The 22481-nt window shown below is 43.6% G+C and overlaps 1 protein-coding gene across 1 annotated transcript in view; it reads right to left on the bottom strand.

Moving 5' to 3' along the window:
* Nucleotides 1-22481, bottom strand: part of LOC129475920 (dehydrogenase/reductase SDR family member on chromosome X) — a 316179-nt gene that overhangs the window by 174060 nt on the left and 119638 nt on the right. Inside the window, exon 3 of the mRNA XM_055268392.2 lies at nt 8437-8505. Coding sequence (XP_055124367.1) covers nt 8437-8505 — 69 coding nt within the window. The remainder of the gene's footprint in view (nt 1-8436; nt 8506-22481) is intronic.

Raw genomic sequence — 22481 nt, forward strand, 5'->3', positions numbered from 1 at the left:
ATACAGGCATGCAATGTTTAATACTCACATCAGGGCAAATAGGGTATCCGTCCCCTCGAGCATTCATCACTTGTTTCTGTCACTAACATTCCAATTACACCTTTAGTTTCTTTTTTTTTTTTTGAGATGGAGTCTCTGTAGTCCAGGTTGGAGTGCGGTGGCACGATCTCAGCTCACAGCAACCTCCGCCTCCCAGATTCTAAGAGATGTTTTGCCTACAAGGGATGTTACAGCTAAAATAAAGACGAGGAAATTCGGGGTGAAAGAACATTAATTCGTTTGTTTGTTTGTTTGTTTTTTGGAGACAGAGTCTTGCTCTGTCACCCAGGCTGGAGTGCAGTGGCGCGATCTCGGCTCACGGCAACCTCCGCCTCCCAGGTTCAAGCAATTCTCCTGCTTCAGCCTCCCAAGTAGCTGGGACTATAGGTATGCACCACCCCGCCCGGCTAATTTTTGTGTTTTTAGTAGAGACGGGGTTTCACCATGTTGGCCAGGCTGGTCTCGAACCCCCGACCTCAAGTCATCCACCTGCCTCAGCTTCCCAAAGTGCTGGGTATTCAGGGGTGAGCCACCACGTCTGGCCACTTTTAGTTATTTTTAAATGGACCATAAAGTATTGTTGACTGTAGTCACCCTTTTGTGCTATCAAATAAAACATCTTTTTCTATCTAAAGTATATTTTTGTGCCCACTAACCATCTCCACTGCACACCCCATCTTCCCACCCTGTTACAAGATGGTAAACCTTTTAAACAGTCACAGAGAGCACAAACAATTCTTTTCTTCTTTTCTGTAAGATTGACTTAAAGGCCATTGGTATTGATATGCCACAAGTAAACTAAAATTTTTTAATGATGTGGACAAATCATGTGTTCGTCATGCTACTTGGCCACAAAACATTGCACTTTAAAGAACTGATGATCGAATATTCTATACAAACTTTTCCAAGAAAACAGCAATGATTTGTTATCGCGGTCGGACGCAGTGGCTCACGCCTGTAATCCCAGCAATTTGGGAGGCCGAGGTGGGTGGATGATCTGAGGTCAAGAGTTTGAGACAAGCCTGGCTAACACGGTGAAACCCCATCTCTACTAAAAATACAAAAAATTAGCCGGACCTGGTGGTGGGTGTCTGTAATCCCAGTTACTTGGGAGGCTGAGGCAGGAGAATCGCTTGAACCCGGGAGGCGGAGGTTGCAGTGAGCCGAGATTGCACCACTGCATTCTAGCGTGGGCAACAAGAGTGAAACGCTGTCTCAAAAAAAAAAAAAAAAAATTACTGGTCAAAATTCATTTTGTCTAAATCTGAAACATTTTCAGAAGCTAATAAAATTAAGTTGGTGATTATAAATCATTGTTTCTTGGCTATCATTTTGGTTATGTGGATCACATATGTGAATTTTGGGAACTATTCTTTATATAGTTTTTAAGCCGTTCAGATTAAAAGCAAAAAGTCATGAGAAAAGAATGCCTCACTTGTCAGTTTCCAGAAACTTCTCTTTGGGCTCCGGATTGATGGTTGAATGCCTTTAGGACAGCAGCAAGTCTACCACTTGAAGGTGCGTGGGGATCATTTAACGGCCTCATAAGAATGCAGATTCCAGGGTCCCACCCCCACCCCCAGAGGCCCCGATTCACAGGTGGGCCCTGGGAACTTGCATTTCTTGTCTACTCCCGGAAATGCTGATGTTACAGGTCCAGTGGAGGCACTTTTGGATTCAGTGTGTTAGAAAATGCCACTCCTTTGAAAACCTGCTGCAAACGAGGAAGGGCCAAGGTGGCAGGGAATAGGATCCACTGTCACAGGTGAAACACGAATTTATTGCTAGATAAATAAATTCGTGTTTCACCTGTGACAGTGGATCCTATTCCCTGCCACCTTGGCCCTTCCTCGTTTGCAGCAGGTTTTCAAAACATAAACAGAACCAAAGACAAAAACCACATGATTATCTCAATAGATGCAGAAAAGGCCTTTGACAAAATTCAACAACCCTTCATGCTAAAAACTCTCAATAAATTAGGTATTGATGGGACGTATCTCAAAATAATAAGAGCTATCTACAACAAACCCACAGCCAATATCATACTGAATGGGCAAAAACTGGAAGCATTCCCTCTGAAAACTGGCACAAGACAGGGATGCCCTCTCTCACCACTCCTATTCAACATAGTGCTGGAAGTTCTGGCCAGAGCAATCAGGCAGGAGAAGGAAATAAAGGGTATTCAATTAGGAAAAGAGGAAGTCAAATTGTCCCTGTTTGCAGATGACATGATTGTATATCTAGAAAACCCCATTGTCTCAGCCCAAAATCTCCTTAAGCTGATTAGCAACTTCAGCAAAGTCTCAGGATACAAAATTAATGTACAAAAATCACAAGCATTCTTGTACACCAATAACAGACAAACAGAGAGCCAAATCATGAGTGAACTCCCATTCACAATTGCTTCAAAGAGAATAAAATACCTAGGAATCCAACTTACCAGGGATGTGAAGGACCTCTTCAAGGAGAACTACAAACCACTGCTCAATGAAATAAAAGAGGATACAAACAAATGGAAGAACATTCCATGCTCATGGGTTGGAAGAATCAATATCGTGAAAATGGCCATACTGCCCAAGGTAATTTATAGATTCAATGCCATCCCCATCAAGCTACCAATGACTTTCTTCACGGAATTGGAAAAAACTACTTTAAAGCTCATATGGAACCAAAAAAGAGCCCGCATCGCCAAGTCAATCCTAAGCCAAAAGAACAAAGCTGGAGGCATCACGCTACCTGACTTTAAACTATACTACAAGGCTACAGTAACCAAAACAGCATGGTACTGGTACCACAACAGAGACATAGATCAATGGAACAGAACAGAGCCTTCAGAAATGATGCCGCATAGCTACAACTATCTGATCTTTGACAAACCTGACAAAAACAAGAAATGGGGAAAGGATTCCCTATTTAATAAATGGTGCTGGGAAAACTGGCTAGCCATATGTAGAAAGCTGAAACTGGATCCCTTCCTTACACCTTATACAAAAATTAATTCAAGATGGATTAAAGACTTATATGTTAGACCTAAAACCATTAAAATCCTACAAGAAAACCTAGGCAATACCATTCAGGACATAGGCGTGGGCAAGGACTTCATGTCTAAAACACCAAAAGCAATGGCAACAAAAGCCAAAATCGACAAATGGGATCTCATTAAACTAAAGAGCTTCTGCACAGCAAAAGAAACTATCATCAGAGTGAACAGGCAACCTACACAATGGGAGAAAATTTTTGCAACCTACTCATCTGACAAAGGGCTAATATCCAGAATCTACAATGAACTCAAACAAATTTACAAGAAAAAAACAAACAACCCCATCAAAAAGTGGGCAGAGGACATGAACAGACACTTCTCAAAAGAAGACATTTATGCAGCCAAAAAACACATGAAGAAATGCTCCTCATCACTGGCCATCAGAGAAATGCAAATCAAAACCACAGTGAGATACCATCTCACACCAGTTAGAATGGCCATCATTAAAAAATCAGGAAACAACAGGTGCTGGAGAGGATGTGGAGAAATAGGAACACTTTTACACTGTTGGTGGGACTGTAAACTAGTTCAACCATTGTGGAAGTCAGTGTGGCAATTCCTCAGGGATCTCGAACTAGAAATACCATTTGACCCAGCCATCCCATTACTGGGTATATACCCAAAGGACTATAAATCATGCTGCTATAAAGACACATGCACACGTATGTTTATTGCGGCACTATTCACAATAGCAAAGAGTTGGAACCAACCCAAATGTCCAACAACGATAGACTGGATTAAGAAAATGTGGCACATATACACCATGGAATACTATGCAGCCATAAAAAATGATGAGTTCGTGTCCTTTGTAGGGACATGGATGAAACTGGAAAACATCATTCTCAGTAAACTATCGCAAGGACAAAAAACCAAACACCGCATGTTCTCACTCATAGGTGGGAATTGAACAATGAGAACTCATGGACACAGGAAGGGGAACATCACGCTCCGGGGACTGTTGTGGGGTGGGGGGAGGGGGGAGGGACAGCATTGGGAGATACACCTACTGCTAAATGAGGAATTAATGGGTGCAGGAAATCAACATGGCACATGGATACATATGTAACAAACCTGCACATTGTGCACATGTACCCTAAAACCCTAAAGTATAATAAAAAAAAAAAAAAAAAAAAAAAAAGAAACACGAATTTAAAAAATATGTAAGCAAAAACTCAGTTGTATGTAAGAAAACCGCATTCTCCCTGAGGAAGAGAAAGAGCTGAAGTCCTTTAAAAATTAACTGCCTGTTTTTCTGTGGCTAATAAGCTTTATCTCTCCCTTTCCCAAGCATTATAAAAACTCTGTTTCTCTAGCTGTACAGCTACAAACTCACTAGGCAAACAATCTCAAATCATAAAACATATTATTCCTTAAAAAATAAAAAATAATATAATACATGTGTCAATTAAACAACCGTCTTTGTTTCACACTTCTATAATATACTTCCCCCTACACAGATCTCCCCCCACCCCGCAAAATACTTAAAAAATAATCAAACTCTTTGTTCAAAACTCAGTCCTTTAAATGTTAATCCAATGGGGTCGGTACAAATAAATAATTAAATAATTCCTCCTCAACCCCTCAGTCTCTCTAATTCCTTAAATATCCCACGACACAGAAACCAAATCCTTTTGCCCCAAGGCAGACCCTAATGAGGAGAAAAGATCTGGCCAGGCTGCTGCCACTCTGCGATATTGCCCACCGGGCTTGGCTCTGGCTGAGGCGGAGCCCCTACGGGTGTGTGTTCCCAAAAATCAGAGGGATCCTGCAAATGCCGGCTGTGAAATTTCAACACACCCCAGCCCTTGGCAGAGGTAACAACAAGGTGTTTCACAGCAGCTTAGGGTAGAAAGGAGGAGATGGGGCATAGGCAGTGACCAGGCTCAGCTCTGTGTAGCGTTCATTTCACTCTCATGGATTTTTAAAAAGAATCGAGGCCAGGCGCGGTGGCTCACGCCGGTCATCGCAGCACTTTGGGAGGCCGAGGCGGGTGGATCATAAGGTCAGGAGTTCAAGACCAGCCTGGCCAAGATGGTGAAACCCCGTCTCTACTAAAAATACAAAAATTAGCCGGGCGTGGTGGCGGGCGCCTGTAATCCCAGCTACTCGGGAGGCTGAGGCAGAAGAATCGCTTGAACTCGGGCTGCAGAGGTTGCAGTGAGCCAAGATCACGTTGCTGCACTCCAGCCTGGGTGATAGAGTGAGACTCCATCTCAAAAGAATAATAATAATAATAATTAATCAAAATAGGCCAGGCACAGTGGCTCAAGCCTGTAATCCCAGCACTTTGGGAGGCCGAGGTGAATGGACCGCTTGAACCCAGGAGTTCAAGATGAACCTGGGCAACAAGGCGAAACCCCAACTCTACAAAAATTAGCTGGATGTGGTGCTGCACATCTGTATTCCCAGCTACTGGGGAGGATGAGGCAGGAGAAACACTTGGGCCTGGGAGGCAGAGGTTGCAGTGAGCCGAGATAACACCACTGTACTCCAGCCTGGGCAAGAGTGAGACCCTGTATCAAAAAACAAACAAAGAAACAAAGAATCAATCCCCTGCTTGGGAGAATTCTCAAAACACCATCTCAAATTCAAACAGCCAAGGAAGGGATATGCATTTTTTTTAAAAACATAAGGTACCACATATAAACATGGCTGAGAAAAGCACTTAGCATTTGGATGTCCAACAGGTATATGAAAAGGTGCTTATAGGAAAAGGTATTCGGCCAGGTGTGGTGGCTCACACCTGTAATCCCAGCACTTTGGGAGGCTGAGGCAAACAGATCACGAGGTCAGGAGTTCGAGACCAGCCTGGCCAACATGGCGAAACCCCGTCTCTATTAAAAATACAAAAATTAGCTGGGCATGGTCGCGAATGCCTGTAATCTCAGCTACTCAGGAGGCTGAGGCAGAAGAATCGCTTGAACCCAGGAGCCTGAGGTTGCAGTGAGCCGAGATTGCGCCACTGCACTCCAGCCTAGGTGCCAGAGCGAGACTCCGTCTCAAAAACAAACAAAAAAATAAACAAATAAAAGGTAGTCAACATCACTAATATCAGGGAAATGCAAATCAAAACCACCATGAGCTATCATGTCACACCAGCTAAAATGGATACTGTCAGAAGGGTGTTTTCGTTTCTATTTGTTTTTTTTTTTTTTTCTTTGAGACAGAGTCTTGCTCTGTCACCCAGGCTGGAGTGCGATGGTGTGCTCTCAGCTCACTGCAACCTCTGCCTCCCGGGTTCAGCGATTCTCCTGCCTCAGCCTCCTGAGTAGCTGGGGTTACAGGCCCCCGCCACCACACTCAGCTTATTTTTGTATTTTTAGTAGGGATGAGGTTTCACCACGTTGGCCAGGCTGTTCTTGAACTCCTGACCTCAGGTGATCTGCCCGCCTCAGCCTCCCAAAGTGCTGGGATTATAGGTGCCAGCCACCGCGCCAACCAGAATGATGATTTCTACAATTGATTACAAGTGTTGGGGAGGGTGTAGAGAAAAGGGGGCCCTTGTACACCATTGGTGGGAATGTCAATTAGTACAGCCACTATGAAAAACAGTACAGAAGTTCCTCAAATCATTAAAAATAAAAGCACCACATAATTCAGCAATTCCACTACTAGGCATAGACTCAAAGCAAATGAAACCAGTGTATCAAAGAGATGCCTGCATTCCTATGTGCATTGCAGCACTATTCACAGGAGCCAAGATATGGAAACAACTTAGGTGTCCAACAACACATGAAAGGATAAAGAAAATATATATCTACACCTGATGGAATACTATGCAGCCATGAAAAAGGAGGAAATCCTATCTCCTGCAGCAACATAGATGGAACTGGAGGCCATTACCCTAAGGGAAATAACTCAGAAACCGAAAGTCAAATACCATTATTCTTATGTCGAGTCCAACTTGCTGGGTCCGACTCGCAGACTTTGGCTGAACAACGGATGAACAAATGCACTCAGACACAGATTTCCAGTGAAAGAGTGGGCTAGGGGATGGGGCCCCTCACAGACACTGAGGAGGGTGTTTTAAAGAGTCAGCAGCCACGGCTTTGACAAGCTGGTGCTGTGGGCCTTTATTTAGTATACATTTAATGACAAAGGCCTTGAGTCAAAACATTCGTGGGCGATTCATATGGTCATCCCCCCCAACCCGGAGAGAGGGAGAGAGTAGTTTTGTGTGTGGATGATTAAAGGCCAGGTTCTGAGGCCTAAGTAAACTAACTCATCTAGGTCAGTTTCTTTACATCCGCTTGTTATCTAACCTAAGCTTTCAGGCACTGGGTAAGAGAATGTGGCTAACTTCAGCCAAATCTTATTCGGAAGCATTTGCAAAACCTTCTGGCCTTCCAAGCCTATTCCACATGGCAAGAGTGGAATAACAGACACTGGAGACTCAGAAGGGTGGGAGGTGGAAGAGGAGCACGGGATCAGAAATTACCTCTCGGGTACAATGTACGTGATTCAGGTGTTAGCTATACTAAAAGCCCAGACCTCACCACTACGCCATTCATCCAGGTAACAAAACTGTACTTGCACTCCCTACCTGTATAAAAATGAAAAATAAAATAATAAATAAACAAAAGGACAGAGCATTGAGAATCTGGAAGGATATTAGAAAGTTGTGTGCACACCTTGCTGAGTGTGAACAGGCAGAAAGAGCACACGAGAATTTGCCCTAACACCTGGTCGAAAATCTTAAGGGCAAGCATATTCCTGTTTGAGTTATCTTTTTTCTTTCTTTTTTTTTTTGACATGGAGTCTTGCTCTGTCTCCCAGGCAGTCCCAGGTTCAAGCAATTCTCCTGCCTCAGCCTCCCAAGTCGTTGGGATTACAGGCACACACCACCATGCCTGGCTAATTTTTGTATTTTTAGTAGAGATGGGGTTTCACCATATTGGTCAGGCTGGTCTCCAACTCCTGATCTCATGATCCACCCGCCTCAGCCTCCCAAAGTGCTGGGATTACAGGCGTGAGCCACCACCCCCAGCCTGATTTATCTCAAGTCAGGAACTCCGAACCAGCAGAGGCACCTCCTGGCATGTGCCCAGGAGGTCAACAAGAAAGGACAATGGCTCCTGATACCTGGGGAACACGCATTTGAGTAAGAGTGCAAGCTACCAGCACATCTGCACGCCTTTCCTAGCAGATGTCAGAGCTGAGTGATGCTATCTTCACCTTGCCTTGACCATTTCCTGCTCGACGACGGGGCCAGAAATCCCCAAAAGAAGAGTGCAAAAATCAGAGCCATCTCTCCCAAATGCCACCTGGCACATGACTGAAGCTCAGCCATGAACCACGCAAACGACCTGCCCCAAGGAAAAAAAACAAAAAAAAGCCATTGGAGTATCTCTCGGTACCTTTGTCGTTCAACGTTTCTTCTTTTATTTTGCTTACAACTTGTTTGGCTTTGCTGTCATTATTTCCAGCTAAAAGGAAAAAGAAAAAAAAGATACGGTGACTTGTAGGATCATCCAGAAACTATCAACTGCAAAAAAAAAAAAAGAGGTTTTAAGAGAAGTATAACACAAATCTGGAATGTGCCTTTGATGGACTTTTCCTTTATCCTAGCATTTAACTTGACAGCCATTTTCGCAGACTAAAGCTATCCATTTAAGAGCCATTTTCTTTAGCCTGCATTGGCAAAAAGTACACATGCATTTGACATTCTACTTTTCAGTAATGACAGGGACCCGGGGCACCTGCTGGTGTAATTTGCACGTGAGAGCTGAAAATAGCACAAGCATAAAAAATGTGCATTAAAATGTCAGGATGGAAACGAATTTTCGAAGGAGCTTTTATGCTAGAAACATCCCAGTGTGCACACAGACTGCGCGATGCGCCTGATCACAGACCGTGGTTCCTACTACGTGCTCAGGATTTCTTTCTTTTTCTTTTTTCTAATTCTACTTTAAGTTCTGGGGTACATGTGCAGAAGGTGCAGGTTGGTTACATAGGTATACACGTGCCATGGTGGTTTGCTGCACCCATCAACCCATCATCTACATTAGGTATTTCTCCTAACACTCTCTCTGCCCTACCCCCTCAACCCCCGACAGGCCCTGGTGTGTGATGTTCCCCTCCCTGTGTCCATGTGTTCTCATTGTTCGGCTCCCACTTATGAAGGAGAACACACAGTCTTTGGTTTTCTGTTCCTGTGTTAGTTGGCCGCGTGCTCAGGATTTCTTATTCCTCTCTCTGCAGCTCCGTAAAACTCTCCAAGTGAGGTTTCAGGAACATGCCTTTACAAGGATGGAAAGAGGTGTTTTGCTTGTTACAGCTAAAATAAAGACTAGGAAATACGGGGTGAAAGAACGTTAATTAGGTTTGTTTTTGTTTTTTTTTTTGAGACAGAATCTTGCTCTTGTTGCCCAGGCTGGAGTGCAGTGGTGCAATCTCAGCTCACTGCAACCTCCACCTCTCCGATTCAGGCGATTCTCCTGCCTCAGCCTCCCGAGTAGCTGGGATTAGAGGTGACTGCCACTATGCCCAGCTAACTTTTTTGTATCTTTAGTAGAGATGGGGGTTTCACCATGTTGGCCAGGCTGGTCTTGAACTCCTAACCTCAGGTGATCCGCCCGCCTCGGCCTCCACAGTGCTGGGATGACAGGCATGAGCCACCGCGCCCAGCCTGGCTTCTTTAATTTCTTAGGAAGTAAATGTGTGTTGAACATGAGATTATAGTTTGATATTGTCTTCGTCATTTTTTCAAATGTCTTTGACCTGGGAGGTTGGATTTTAAGGTGTTTCTGAAGCAGTGGCTCTTTAGGGGAAAGGAGCTTGGCAAATTTTCCCTCCTTCAGCCTCATCCCTCATTAACCTGTTGGCAACATGTGGGATGAGCTGCTTTCCAGGGAGAGCCAAGCCCAAAACTCTCTTTTAGGGAGGGTCATGGAAAAAGTGTTGAGAGAAGGGAGATGAGAACTAGCAGGTGAAGCGCACAGGCTTGAACAAGAACCTCTTGGGTGCTCAGAGAGCTGGGAAGGAGGATCAGGACACCAGCTTCAAACAGCTGATCTGCAAGAAGCAGGTACCAAGGGGGTGGGGCCGGTCTATCTCCATCCTACCTGCACCCAGCCGGAGCCAGTGAGGTGTTCTGTAGTACAGCACCATCCCCGGGTCTCCGTGAAAATACATTACCAAATAATCCCAATCTTTGGCATTCCTGAATGCTGAGTCAGCACAATGTATTGAATTTACACACTCTAATACAAGTAAGAGACCATGCTGTTTGATATCCTATCGTTGTATTCGGTATTCTTTCTTTTGTGTTAAGGCCATGAGCTCTCAAATTAACGATTAGAATGCACTTTTCAAAAACCAGTGAGAAGTGTTTTCAGCAAGGAGTGAAAAAATTATGAGAGGAGAAGCAGTGAAATTTATGAAGTTGGAAATGTCTTTGGCTCCAGTGGCAGACGGCTAAGATAAATAGTGCGCAGTCCATCCTTTGGGGCAGAGTAAAAGGAATATCTACATTGTCACTTCCTTGAAGGAATTCAAAGTTGCAGACATCAGAAGACTGAAGCTGCAAAGGTAATTTGCACCTTTGATTTCCTTAAAGAAACAGAACATGATACCATTATTACATTTTTGCTTTGACAGTCCTTTGGCACTGAGGAGGCAGCAGGCATTTCAGCGAGGTGGGTTTCGACGGGAGAGAGAGGAAGAAATACCCTGAAAGGTATATTCCATCTATAAATATCCTGTGCATCAAACACAAAACAAAAAAACAAAGGATAAAAAAATTCAAAGTCAAGGTAACCTTTACACTGGGGCCTTGTACATTCACGAGCTTATTTATGAAATCCCACGAACTTTTTAAATCTAAGTAGTCATCCACTGTTGGGCTGCTCTGCTGTATCAGCCATCTCAAGATCAAAGGGTGCGGCCGGGTGCGGTAGCTCACGCCTTAATCTCAGCCCTTTGGGATTTGGGAAGCCGAGGTGAGCGGATCACGAGGTCAGGAGTTCAAGACCAGCCTGGCCAACATGGGGAAACCCCATCTCTACTAAAAACACGAAAATTAGATGGGCGTGGTGATGCGTGCCTGTAATCTCAGCTACTAGGGAAGCGGAGGCAGGAGAATCGCTTGAAACAGGACCCGGGAAGCAGAGGTTGCCATGAACTGAGATCACACCACTGCACTCCAGCCTGGGCGACAGAGCCCAACTCTGTCCCAAGAAAAAAAAAAAAAAAGTTAGCCGGACATGGTAGCAGGCACCTGTAATCCCAGCTACTCTGGAGGCTAAAGCAGAAGAATCACTTGAACCCAGCAGGCAGAGGTTGAAGTGAGATGAGATTGCGCCACTGCACTCCAGCCTGCGCGACAGAGCAAGACTGCATCTCAAAAACAAAAATAAAAATAAAAAAAAATAACCAAAGGGAAACATGCCGGAAGCTGGGACGAAGTAAGATGGGAGCCTCCACCTTCCCATGAAAGACAAAAGTGGCCAGAAAAAGCTGGGAGCATCAAAAAAAGCCAGGTGAAGTGATTATTTGGGAAGACCACCTTCATGGGCAGGTCATTTTCCACGGTAGCACAGTCAACACTGGCATAGGACAGAAGCACCACACTGGAGGAATGCAGAAGGTGAGGCGGCATGTGCAGTATCTTCTTTAGCCAACATCACCTTCAGCAATTGTCTCCTCAGATCTGGAGGGAGCTTCTTTAAGGAACTGGACGTGAGACATTTGACCTCATATGCATTTACTGAGCAACTGCTGCATATGCAGAAACACCACACACGTCCCAAACACAGTGCATCTGCCTTCTGCTTCATCCTTTGTATTTGGGGGGGTGAGGGGGGGGGGCGTTACGTGTTATATGTGCCATGGAAATTGGTATAGCCATTATGGAAAACAGTGGAGATGGGGTTTCACTATGTTGGCCAGGCTGGTCTTGAACTCCTGACCTCAGGTGACACCCGTTCGCCTTTGCCTCCCAAAGTGCTGGGATGACAGGCATAAGCCACCGCACCCGGCCCGGTTTCTTTCACGTCTTAGGAAGTAAAGTGCATTGGACAGGAGACTATAGTTTGATGTTGTTGTCATCATTTTTTTCAAATGTCTTTGACCAGAAAGGTTGGATTTTAAGGTGTGTCTAAAGGGGTGGCCTTTTTTTTTTTTAAGAGTTCCTCAAAAAATGATCAATACACCTACCATAGGATCTAGCAATCTCACTCCTCCCTATAGATCCAAAGGAAATGAAATCGGCCCCTTACAGAGATACCTACACTCCCGTGTTCGTTACCGCATGATTCACAAGAGCCAAGATACGAAACCAACCTAAGCGCCCATCTAAGGACAGGTAGATAAAGAAAATGTGGGATCTCTACACCATGGAATACCATTCAGTCTTTGAAAAGAAGGGGAACCTGTCCTGTGATACAACGTGGATCAACCAGGAGTACATCATGTTAAGTAAAATAAGCCACATAAAACCAAATCCCACATGATCTCACCCATATGTAGAGTCTCCAGAAGTTGAACTCACAAGAAAAAGTATTATGATGATTATTGGCCGGGCGTGGTAGCTCACGCTTGTAATCCCAGCACTTTGGGAGGCCAAGACAGGTGGATCACAAGGTCAAGAGATCGAGACCATCCTGGCCAACATGGTAAAACCCCATCTTTACTACAGTACAAAAATTAGCCAAGCGTGGTGGCGTGCACCTGTAGTCCCAGCTACTTTGGAGGCTGAGGCAGGATAATCGCTTGAACCTGGGAGGCGGAGGTTGCAGTGAGCCGAGATCGCGCCACTGCACTCCAGCCTGGCAACAGAGCGAGACTCCAACTCAAGAAAAAGAAAGAAAAGAAAAAGAATTATGGTGATTACCAGGTGCTAGGGAGGTGGGTTGGTGAGATTTTGGTCAAATGACACCAAATGTCTGTTTGACAGAAGGTATAAGTTCAAGAGATCTATTGTACTCAAGGTGACTAAATTAGTGACTTATACTCTTGAACTTGACTGTAATTAGTCACAGTGACTATAATTAATATTTGAAAATTGCAAAGAGAGTAGATTTTAAGTGTTTCCAAAAACACACATAAAAACAAACATGTAAGGCAATGGATACGTGAATTAGCTTGAATTGGCCATTCCAGATGGAAACATATATCAAAACCACATTTTGTACACCATAAAAATATGTAACTTGTTTTTGTCTATTAAAATAAATAAATAGATAATTAAATACAAGTTTAAATATTTTACATGTATCACATGTACTATTCATGGACAATACAAAGTATATGTGGCACAAAGTCACTTTTAAAAGACAGTTGCAATTTAGATAACCTAACCCAACTAGACTTCCTGTGACCTACAAAACTAGATTTTACGATGACCAACACAACTACACCTCATCATACTCTAACCCAACTAAATCTCATTAGGACCAACCAAAATACACCTCATCATAACCTAACCCAAATAGATCTGATTACACCCTAACCCAACTAGACCTCATCATGACCTAACCCAACTAAATCTCATTATAACCTGGCCCAAATAGACCTCAACATGACCTAATACAGGTATCTTTATGACCAACCCAAATACACCTCATCATAACTTAACTGAATCTCATCACGACCAACCACACTAGACCTCATAACCCAACCAAACTAGACCTCATCATGACCTAATACAACTAGATCACATCGTGACCAACTCAACTAGACCTCATCGTGACCTGACACAGCTAAATCTCATTATAAACAAGCCCAACAAGAACTAATCATGACTGACTGTGACTAGATTTCATCATGACCAACCCAACTACCTCATCATGACCTAACTAACTCTCATCATGACCAACCCAACTATACCTCATCATAACTTAACCCAACTTAACTACATCATAACCTAACTCAACAAGACTTCATTATGACCTAATACAACTACATCTCATCAAGGCCAACAACACTAGTCCTCATCATGACCTAACAAAATCTCCAACTCAACTAGACCTCATCACAACCTTATCCAAGTAAATCTCCTCATACCCTAACCCAACGAGAACTCATCATGACCTAACCAAACTAGACTTCATCATAACCTAACCAAACTGACCTCATCACGACCTAATACAACTAGATCTCATCAAGACCAACCCAACTAGACCTTATCATGACCTAATTATATCTCATCATGACCAACCAACTAGATCTCATCATAACATAATCCAACAAGATTTCATCATAACCAACCCAACTAGACCTCATCATAACCTAACCCAACTAGATCTCATCATGACCTAATACAACTAGATCCCATCATGAGCAACACAACTAGACCGCATCATAAACAAACTATATCTCATTATGACAATGAACTAGATCTTATCATAACCTAATGCACCTAGATCTCATCATGACCTAATACAAGTAGATCTCATCATGAACAACCTACCAGAGCTCATCGTAGCCTAGCCCAACTAGACTTCATTATGACCTAATACAACTAATTCTCATAATGACCAATCCCACTAGACCTCATCATGACCTAACCAAACTGGACTTCATCATAACCTAACCCAACTAGACCTCATCAGGACATGAGACAACTAGATCTCATCACGACCTACCCAACTAGAACTCATCATGACCTAACTAGATCACATCGTGACCAACCAAACAGATCCCATTATAACTTAATCCAACTAGATCTCATCATAACCTAATACAACTAGATCTCATCATGACCAATGCACTAGACCTCATGATATCCTACCACAACTAGATCTCATCATGACCTAATACAACTAGATTTCATTATGACCAACTCATCTAGACCTCATCATAACCTAACTAGATCTCAACATGACCAACCAACTAGATCTCATCATAACCTAACCCAACTACAACTCATCATGATCCAGTACAACTAGCTCTCATCATGACAAACTCAGCTAGGCCTCATCATAACTTACCCCAACTACATCACATCATGACCTAATACAACTAGATCTCATCATGACCAACCAACTAGATATCATCGCAATATAATTCAATTAGATCTCATCATGACCTAATACAACTAGATCTCATAAAGACCAGCCCAACTAGACCTCATCATAACCTAACTCAATTAAATCTCCTCATACCCTAACCCAACTAGACGTCATCATGACCTAACCCGACTAAACCTCATCATAATCTAACCCAACTAGACCTCATCATGACTGAATACAACTAGATCTCATCATGACCAACCCAACTAGACCTCATCATAACCTAACTAGATCTCATCATGACCAACCAACTAGATCTCATCATAACCTAACCGAACCAGATCTCATCATGACCAACCCAACTAGACCTCATAATAACCTCACCCAATTAGATCACATCATAACCTAATACAACTAGATCTCCTCAGGACCAACCTAACTAGGCCTCATCATAACCTAACTAGATCTCATCATGACCAACCAACTAGATCTCATCATAGCCTAACCTAACTAGATCTCATCATGACCTAATACAACTAGATCTCATCATGACCAACCCAACTAGACCTCATCATAACCTAACCCAACTAGATCTCATCAAGACCTAATACAATTAATTCTCCTCATGACCAACCCAACTGGACCTCCTCATAACCTAACTAGATCTCATCATGACCAACCAACCAGATCTCATCACAACCTGACCCAACTAGATCTTGTCATGACCTAATACAACTTGATCTCATCCTGACCAACCCAACTAGTCCTCATTATAGCCTAACTAGGTCTCATCATGACCAATCAACTAGACCTCATCAGAACCTTACCCAACTAGATCTCATCAGGACCTAATACAACTAGATCTCATCATGACCAACCCAAGTAGACTTCATCATAACCCAACTAAACTTCATTATAACCCAACTAGACCTCATCATTATCTACCCTTCCTGAGGACTGTACAAGAGATTTCTTATATTGGAAAAAAGCAGTATAATTTCCTCTTACTAAACAAAAAGATTTTGAGCTGAAATCAGAGTCACCAATCTGCGGCTACACCTGGCCTGCAGCTGGATATTGTACAAAAAAGTTTTACTGCAACACAGACTTTCCTGTTGTTTTATGTATTACCTATGGGTGGTTACTCACTACTAGGGCAGAGCTCATAGTTATGAGAGAAACATATGAACACATTTATTATCTGTCTCTTTACAGAAAAAGTTTACCCACCTCACTTACATCTTAGATGACAGTCCATTGAGCATTGTGAAAAAAAATGATCCCCCACCAAAATAATATTTAGAAACAATGAGAACTAAGATCTTGTGGACAGAAGGGAATTTGAACAACTGATATATGTGTCTAGTAATATTAATGGGCTTCAGTTGGACCCAAGTTATAATCTGAATTATTTTACAAGTAATTGATTATTCTTTAAATATTAATAATTTTTTAATTAAAAATTTGAAGTTAAATATTCCCATCTCTTATTTTGTATTTAATATAAAATTCATTGTGTTCAATATTTTTTCATTAATTGACTTTGAATCAAACTGCCATACAAAATGAAAAAATGCCTCTCTCAGAATATATCCAATTATCCTCAAAGTCACACAGGGGAAATAAGACTGCATAATTGATTGGATTGACTTGAAGGGTCAAAACTGTAACTCACAGTGAAAATTAAACACTGACATCAGGAGCTCTGTGGGAAAGGAGACACAGGTAGGGTGCAGATGTGGTGTTTACTTTCTGTTTATCTCAAGAAAAAAGGCGCATTGGTGCTGACATATACTGCTCCTGATGCTCAGTAAACATCATCTAAACGAAGTGGTAACACTTGAGACTCCCATGCACATGCACCAGAAGCTTGCTCACATGTCTTCACTGCTTTGTGTCTACAAAGTCCTCAGTCAACTAGACCTCACTGTGACCTAACCAAACCACACAACATCATGATCTAACTCAGCCTGTCATCATGATCTAATCCAACAAGACTTTATTGTGTCCTATTCAACTACCTCATGATGACATAACCCAACTAGACCTTATCATGACCTACCCAATTAGATCTCACAGTGACTTAACCCAACTAGATTTCATCATGACCGAAATAAGTCACACATCATGAAGTCTAACCAAGTAGATCTCATCATGCTCTTACTGAACTAGACTTCATTAAGACCTAATCAAACCATACCTCATAATGACCTAACTCAACCAGTCATCATGATCTAATCGAACAAGACTTCATTACATTCTACTCAACTACTTCATCATGACATAACCAAAGGAGACGTTATCATGATCTAATACAACTAGACTTCATCATGACCAAACCAAACTGTACCTCAGCATGATCTAACTCAACCAGACATCATCAGAACCTCATACAACTAGACGACCTCATCATGACCTAAATCACCACAATGAGAGAAAAAAGCACAAAGAAATGGGGTGTTTTCTTCCCTTCCTAGTTTAATTAAGAATTAAACTAATAATTAAACATTGCCTAGCTAAATTAAGAATTAAGAAGATGAAAAAGGTCATTGCACTGGAGGAGACACAAGGTCAAATATAACCAGTATTGGATGCGAGCCCTCCCTTTGTTCAACCTTGAGGGTCTCTCTTCATCCTACTCCACCATCACTGAAGCCACTAGGCTCACATCCAGCCAACCTTCAGAGAATACCTATTGCTCTCCCTGTTCAAAAAATCAGCATTGTTTTGACCCAGTCATCTCAAATATTGGCAGAAGTCTGAGACATAGCAAGTCCTAGAAAGTTTGTCATGTCGTTAATGATACTGCAGATATCCACCTAGCATGGATGGCCAAAACCAAGGGTTGGCATCCATCACCATCTCACAGTCTCCAAGCTAAATCTCAGAAACCCTCCTGCCCCACATCTTGTCTCTGATTTACTCAGGTCCCAGGGAGATGTAAACAGATCATGGAGGTGCTCAAGTTCATAAGAAGTTCTAGAAATATACTCTCAGATGGGCACCCTCTCCCCTGGGGTCTCCTCATCTAAACCCACTCCTTTTGCATCTAGAGGGGGTGCAATAAACTGAATGTTTGTATCCCTCCAAAGTTCCTATGTTGAAATTCTAACATCCCCGGTGATTCTGCTGGGAGGCGGAGCCTTTGTGGGATGATTAGGTCATGAGGGTGGAGCACAATGAATGGAATTAGTACCCTTATAAAAGAGACCCCATCCAGTTTCCACCATGTGAGGACACAGGAGCAGGTGGCCATCCACAACCTAGAAGACAGACTACACCAGAATCTGACCATGCTGACCCCCTGGTCTTGGGACTTCCAGCCTTGAGAACTGTAGGACAATAAGTTCCTATGGTTTGCAAGGCACTCAGTCTACGGTATTTTCTTACAGCAGCCCAAACACATCAAGACAGGAGAGTTAGGAACATGGATGAACTTGACAATTTCAAGAAATTGTCATAAAGTTTTAACTTGTCCCAGTCTATGAAGAGAATGAGGCCGGGCGCAGTGGCTCCCGCCTGTAATCCCAGCACTCTGGGAGGCCGAGGCAGGCAAATTACGAGGTCAAGAGATCAAGACCATCCTGACCAACATGGTGAAATCCCCCCTCTACTAAAAATACAAAAATTAGCTTGGTATGGTGGCACGTGCCTGTAGTCCCAGCTACTTGGGAGGCTGAGGCAGGAGAATCACTTCGACCTGGGAGACGGAGTTTGCGGTGAGCTGAGATCGCGCCACTGCACTCCAGCCTGGGCAATAAGAGCGAAACTCCATCTCAAAAAAAATAATAAAAATAAAAATAAAATAATAAAATAAAATAAAGAGAATGGGGCCGGGCGCAGTGGCTCACGCCTGTGATACCAGCATTTTGGGAGGCTGAGGCAGGTAGATCACAAGGTCAAGAGATCAAGACCATCTTGGCCAACGTGGTGAAACCCCATCTCTACTAAAAATATAAAAATTAGCTGGGTGTGGTGGTGCACTCCTGTAGTCCCAGCTACTCGGGAGGCTGAGGCAGGAGAATCGCTTGAACCAGGAGGCGGAGGTTGAAGTGAGCTGAGATCGCGCCACTGCACTCCAGCCTGGGCAACAGAGTAAGACTCCATGTCAAAGAAAAAAAAAAAAGAATGGATAAAAAAATGCTCGAGTGGGAGTTAGACACAACTTTGAGGAAAATAAATGCTTGATAGAAAGAAAGAGACTGAAATAGACCAAAAAGTGCTCACCTGCTCCCAAAGCTCAACAAGTCATTAACTAATCCAACAAGATTTCATTATATTCTACTCAATTACCTCATTATGACATAGCCCAACAAGATGTTATCATTATCTAACACAACTAAGCTTCATCATGTGAAACAGTACACATGTCTGTATACTATTTTACAAATCCTGAAGCCCATGAGACAAAGATGGTTACACGAGGAATGGAACTGCCTGTACAAAATTATTATTTTAAAAGTGTCCGGGCACAGTGGCTCACACCTGTAATCCCAGCACTTTGGGAAGCCGAGGCGGGCAGATCGCTTGAGCTCAGGTGTTCGAGACAAGTCCAAGCAACATGGTGAGGCCCCATCTCTACTAAAACTACAAAAAATTATCCAGGCCTGGTGGTGCACACCTGTGGTCCCAGCTACTTAGGAGGAGGCTGAGGTGGGAGGATCGCTTGAGCCCAGGAGGCAGAGGTTGTAGTGGGCTGAGATCATGCCATTGCATTCTGGGTGACAGAGTGAGACCCTGTCTCAAAAATGTGAAAGTTGGAAAGAGCCATGACATAGAAAAATTTTAAGTTTTGTATTCACGTTTTGCAAAAGCCAAAAAGGCTCAGAAGGATGAAGCAAGGAGCCACGTCGCTGACATGAACCACGCATCTCCAGGGAGAACAGAAGGCCCCATGGGCTGAACGTGGGGTTTCCCCATCTGAGACAAAGACTCCTGGGGATTACTGCATGAAATTCAGGAGGTTAGCGTCAGCAACGTTAGCATTTTCTTCTTTTGTAAATGAAGATGAGAAAACACAGAGGTGGGGCCAGCAGCCATGCATTTGCCCCAGCAGAAGCTGCCATGGAGATTTTTGGAAAGAGCCAACTCAAGGCCAAGTGGATGGCCATCGAGGCTCAGAACCAGAGCAGCTACTGAAACATATGAGGCTCAGAACCAGAGGAGCTACTGAAATGCATGAGGCTCAGAACCAGAGCAGCTACTGAAACATATGAGGCTCAGAACCAGAGGAGCTACTGAAACGCATGAGGCTCAGAACCATAGCAGCTATTTAAATGAATGAGTATATCACAGTTTTTATTGTATAGATTTAATGCATACGATGATGTGGAGAGCTCATTTTAGGCTGAGAACCATAGCAGCTACTGAAATGCATGAGGCTCAGAACCAGAGCAGCTATTTAAACACGTGAGGCTCAGAACCAGAGCAGCTATTGAAACGCATGAGGCTGAGAACCATAGCAGCTATTTAGACGCATGAGGCTCAGAACGCTAGCAGCTATTGAAACGCATGAGGCTCAGAACCATAGAAGCTATTTAAATGAATGAGTATATCACAGTTTTTATTGTATAGATTTAATGCATACGATGATGTGGAGAGTTCATTTTAGGCTGAGAACCACAGCAGCTATTGAAACGCATGAGGCTCAGAACCATAGCAGCTATTTAAACGCATGAGTATATCACAGTTTTTATTGTATAGATGTAATGCATACAATGATGTGGAGAGCTCATTTTTTCCTTACACCTTTTATCTGCATGTCAACTTCATTGATTGATAATATGATGAGTTTTAGCCTGCCCAATGAGCATCAACAGATGTCCAGAGGTTCAAGGCCTGGAAAGGCTCCTTGCTGAGCCCTGGTCACCAGATCAGACTAATGCTCTCAACACTTGAGCCTTTTCGGCTTTCGCAAAGGCATTCAAGGCCCAGAAAAGTCTCTGTCCTGGACAGAGCTCCTCAAAGATAAGGAAGAACTGAGAAAAACTCATGTTGAAATCTCCAGCCCTAAGCATTGTTTATGATGCATGATCATCTTTCCATAAATGACAACAAGGGAAGGAAGGAGAAAGAATGGCAGAAAGGAAGAAGTCAATCAATAATGGGCATTGGTTTTGGAAAGTCTTTTTTTTTTTTTTTTTTTTTTTTTGAGACAGATCTCACTCTGTCACCCAGGCTGGAGTGCAGTGGCGTGATCTCGGCTCACTGCAACCTCCGGCTCCCTGGCTCAAGCAACGCTCCTGCCTCCGCCTCCCGAGTAGCTGGGATTACAGGCATGCGCCACCACGCCAAGCTACTTTTTGTTTTTTAGTAGAGACGGGGTTTTACCATGTTAGCCAGGATGGTCTCAATCTCCTGACCTCGTGATCCGCCCGCCTCCGCTTCCTAAAGTGCTGGGATTACAGGCGTGAGCCACTGCGCCCGGGCTGGAAAGTGTTGAGTGAATATGGTCCTGCATATCTAAAACCAGACCTACAGCAGACACCATAAAAGTTATTTATTAAAAGCAAAGGGTGGCCAGGCCTAGTGGCTCACACTTGAAATCCTAGCACTTTGGGAGGCCAAGGTGGGAGGATCACTTCAACCCAGGAGTTCAAGATCAGCCTGGGCAACATAGCAAGACCCTGTATCTCCAAAACAATTTGTTTTTTTGAGACTGAGTCTCGCTCTGTCATCCAGGCTGGAGTGCAGTGGCGTGATCTCGGCTCACTGCAACCTCTACCTGTCAGGTTCAATCAATTCACCTGCCTCAGCCTCCCGAGTAGCTGGGACTACGGGCACCCGCCACCACGCAGGCACTCACCACCAAGCCCAGCTCATTTTTGTATTTTTAGGAGAGTCAGGGCTTCACCATGTTGGCCAGGCTGGTCTTGAACTCTTAACCTCAAATGATCTGCCCGCCTTGACCTCCCAAAGTGCTAGGATTACAGGCGTGAGCCACCACGCCCAGCTGCCAAAGTAATTTTTTAAATGAGCCAGGGCCAGGCACGGTGGTTCATGCCTGTAATCCCAGCGCTTTGGGAGGCGGAGGTGGGCAGATCACCTGAGGTCAGGAGTTCGAGACCAGCCTAGCCAACAAAGCAAAACCCCATCTCTACTAAAAATACAAAAATTAGTAGGGCATGGTGGTGGGTGCCTGTAATCCCAGCTACTCGGGAGGCTGAGGCAGGAGAGTCGCTTGAACCCAGGAGGCAGGGGATGCCGTGAGCCGAGGTCATGTCACTGCATCCCACCCTGGGTGACAGAGCAAGACTCTTCTCAAAAAAGTAATAAATAAATAAATAAAATGAGCTTGGCATGGTGGTGCATGCCTGCAGTACCAAGCGACTCGTGAGGCTGAGTCAGGAGGATTGCTTGAGTCCAGGAGTTTGAGGTTGCAGTGAGCTATGATTCCATCACCGCACTGCAGTCCAAGCTGACAGAGCAGGGTCCTGGCTGAAAATAATTAA

The sequence above is a fragment of the Symphalangus syndactylus genome, chromosome X, assembly GCF_028878055.3.
Source record: "Symphalangus syndactylus isolate Jambi chromosome X, NHGRI_mSymSyn1-v2.1_pri, whole genome shotgun sequence".
Lineage (NCBI taxonomy): Eukaryota > Metazoa > Chordata > Mammalia > Primates > Hylobatidae > Symphalangus > Symphalangus syndactylus.